General features: G+C 40.7%; 3 protein-coding genes across 3 annotated transcripts in view; all 3 read right to left on the reverse strand.

The window, feature by feature from the left end:
* Positions 1-407: 407 nt before the first annotated feature.
* On the reverse strand, positions 408-650 carry Smp_107650 (hypothetical protein; the record flags this gene model as incomplete). The annotated part of the gene is made up of 1 exon (XM_018792222.1): positions 408-650. The coding sequence occupies one exon, from the start codon at positions 648-650 to the stop codon at positions 408-410; it is 243 nt and encodes an 80-aa protein (XP_018644521.1).
* Positions 651-882: 232 nt separating this feature from the next.
* On the reverse strand, positions 883-1,125 carry Smp_107640 (hypothetical protein; the record flags this gene model as incomplete). The annotated part of the gene is made up of 1 exon (XM_018792223.1): positions 883-1,125. One exon carries the CDS (start codon positions 1,123-1,125, stop codon positions 883-885), a length of 243 nt encoding a protein of 80 aa, XP_018644520.1.
* Positions 1,126-1,833: 708 nt separating this feature from the next.
* Positions 1,834-1,984, reverse strand: part of Smp_111090 (hypothetical protein) — a gene marked incomplete at both ends in the record, with an annotated part of 357 nt that continues 206 nt past the window's right edge. Inside the window, one exon of the mRNA XM_018792224.1 lies at positions 1,834-1,981. Coding sequence (XP_018644064.1) covers positions 1,834-1,981 — 148 coding nt within the window. The remainder of the gene's footprint in view (positions 1,982-1,984) is intronic.

Here is a 1,984-nt window from a genome sequence, read left to right on the forward strand (position 1 = left end):
CACAAGCAACGATTCCATGTGCACATTGGTCCAACACAACCACACAATCAAATGCATCATCACATTCGCTCACTGCCTCTTCAATCCAGGTGTGAACGTCATTGCAACCACAAACTCTCGAATTGGCATTATCACACATTTGTGAAACTCTACACAAGTACGCAGCACAACTCATCTGCACAACCGATTCACAATTCTCATTGTCACAGTCGATATCCACATAAATCTTATTCCTGTCACATGAGTCATCAAGCACATAAGAATGAGAAACGCAAATTTCACTCGAAAATATTCCGAAGACATTCGATCAGTGATATGTGTGAAGAAAGAATTATATGTTGTTGAATGAGTTCACCGGTCGACATTCAACTCAATGTTCGAAATGATAATGAAAATTGTGGTGGTGATTAGGACGCAATGCATGGTTGAGAGGATGGAGTATGAATTGAGTGTGTAATTTGTGGTGGTCCATGTGCACAAGCAACGATTCCATGTGCACATTGGTCCAACACAACCACACAATCAAATGCATCATCACATTCGCTCACTGCCTCTTCAATCCAGGTGTGAACGTCATTGCAACCACAAACTCTCGAATTGGCATCACCACACATTTGTGAAACTCTACACAAGTACGCAGCACAACTCATCTGCACATCCGATTCACAATTCTCATTGTCACAGTCGATATCCACATAAATCTTATTCCTGTCACATGAGTCATCAAGCTCATAAAAATTAGAAAAGCAAATATCATTTCTAAATATTCCGAAGACATTCGATCAGTGATATGTGTGAAGAAAGAATTATATGTTGTTGAATGAGTTCACCGGTCGACATTCAACTCAATGTTCGAAATGATAATGAAAATTGTGGTGGTGATTAGGACGCAATGCATGGTTGAGAGGATGGAGTATGAATTGAGTGTGTAATTTGTGGTGGTCCATGTGCACAAGCAACGATTCCATGTGCACATTGGTCCAACACAACCACACAATCAAATGCATCATCACATTCGCTCACTGCCTCTTCAATCCAGGTGTGAACGTCATTGCAACCACAAACTCTCGAATTGGCATTATCACACATTTGTGACACTCTACACAAGTACGCAGCACAACTCATCTGCACAACCGATTCACAATTCTCATTGTCACAGTCGATATCCACATAAATCTTATTCCTGTCACATGAGTCATCAAGCACATAAGAATGAGAAACGCAAATTTCACTCGAAAATATTCCGAAGACATTCGATCAGTGATATGTGTGAAGAAAGAATTATATGTTGTTGAATGAGTTCACCGGTCGACATTCAACTCAATGTTCGAAATGATAATGAAAATTGTGGTGGTGATTAGGACGCAATGCATGGTTGAGAGGATGGAGTATGAATTGAGTGTGTAATTTGTGGTGGTCCATGTGCACAAGCAACGATTCCATGTGCACATTGGTCCAACACAACCACACAATCAAATGCATCATCACATTCGCTCACGGCCTCTTCAATCCAGGTGTGAACGTCATTGCAACCACAAACTCTCGAATTGGCATTATCACACATTTGTGAAACTCTACACAAGTACGCAGCACAACTCATCTGCACATCCGATTCACAATTCTCATTGTCACAGTCGATATCCACGCATAGATAATTCCTTTTTCATTAGTCATCACGCACATAAGAATGAGAAACGCAAATTTCACGCGAAAATATTCCGAAGACATTCGATCAGTGATATGTGTGAAGAAAGAATTATATGTTGTTGAATTGAGTTCACCGGTCGACATTCAACTCAATGTTCGAAATGATAATGAAAATTGTGGTGGTGATTAGGACGCAATGCATGGTTGAGAGGATGGAGTATGAATTGAGTGTGTAATTTGTGGTGGTCCATGTGCACAAGCAACGATTCCCATGTGCACATTGGTCCAACACAAACCACACACATCAAATGCATCATCACATTCGCTCACTGCCTCT

This window comes from Schistosoma mansoni (genome assembly GCF_000237925.1).
Source record: "Schistosoma mansoni, WGS project CABG00000000 data, supercontig 0478, strain Puerto Rico, whole genome shotgun sequence".
NCBI classification, from domain to species: Eukaryota; Metazoa; Platyhelminthes; class Trematoda; order Strigeidida; family Schistosomatidae; genus Schistosoma; species Schistosoma mansoni.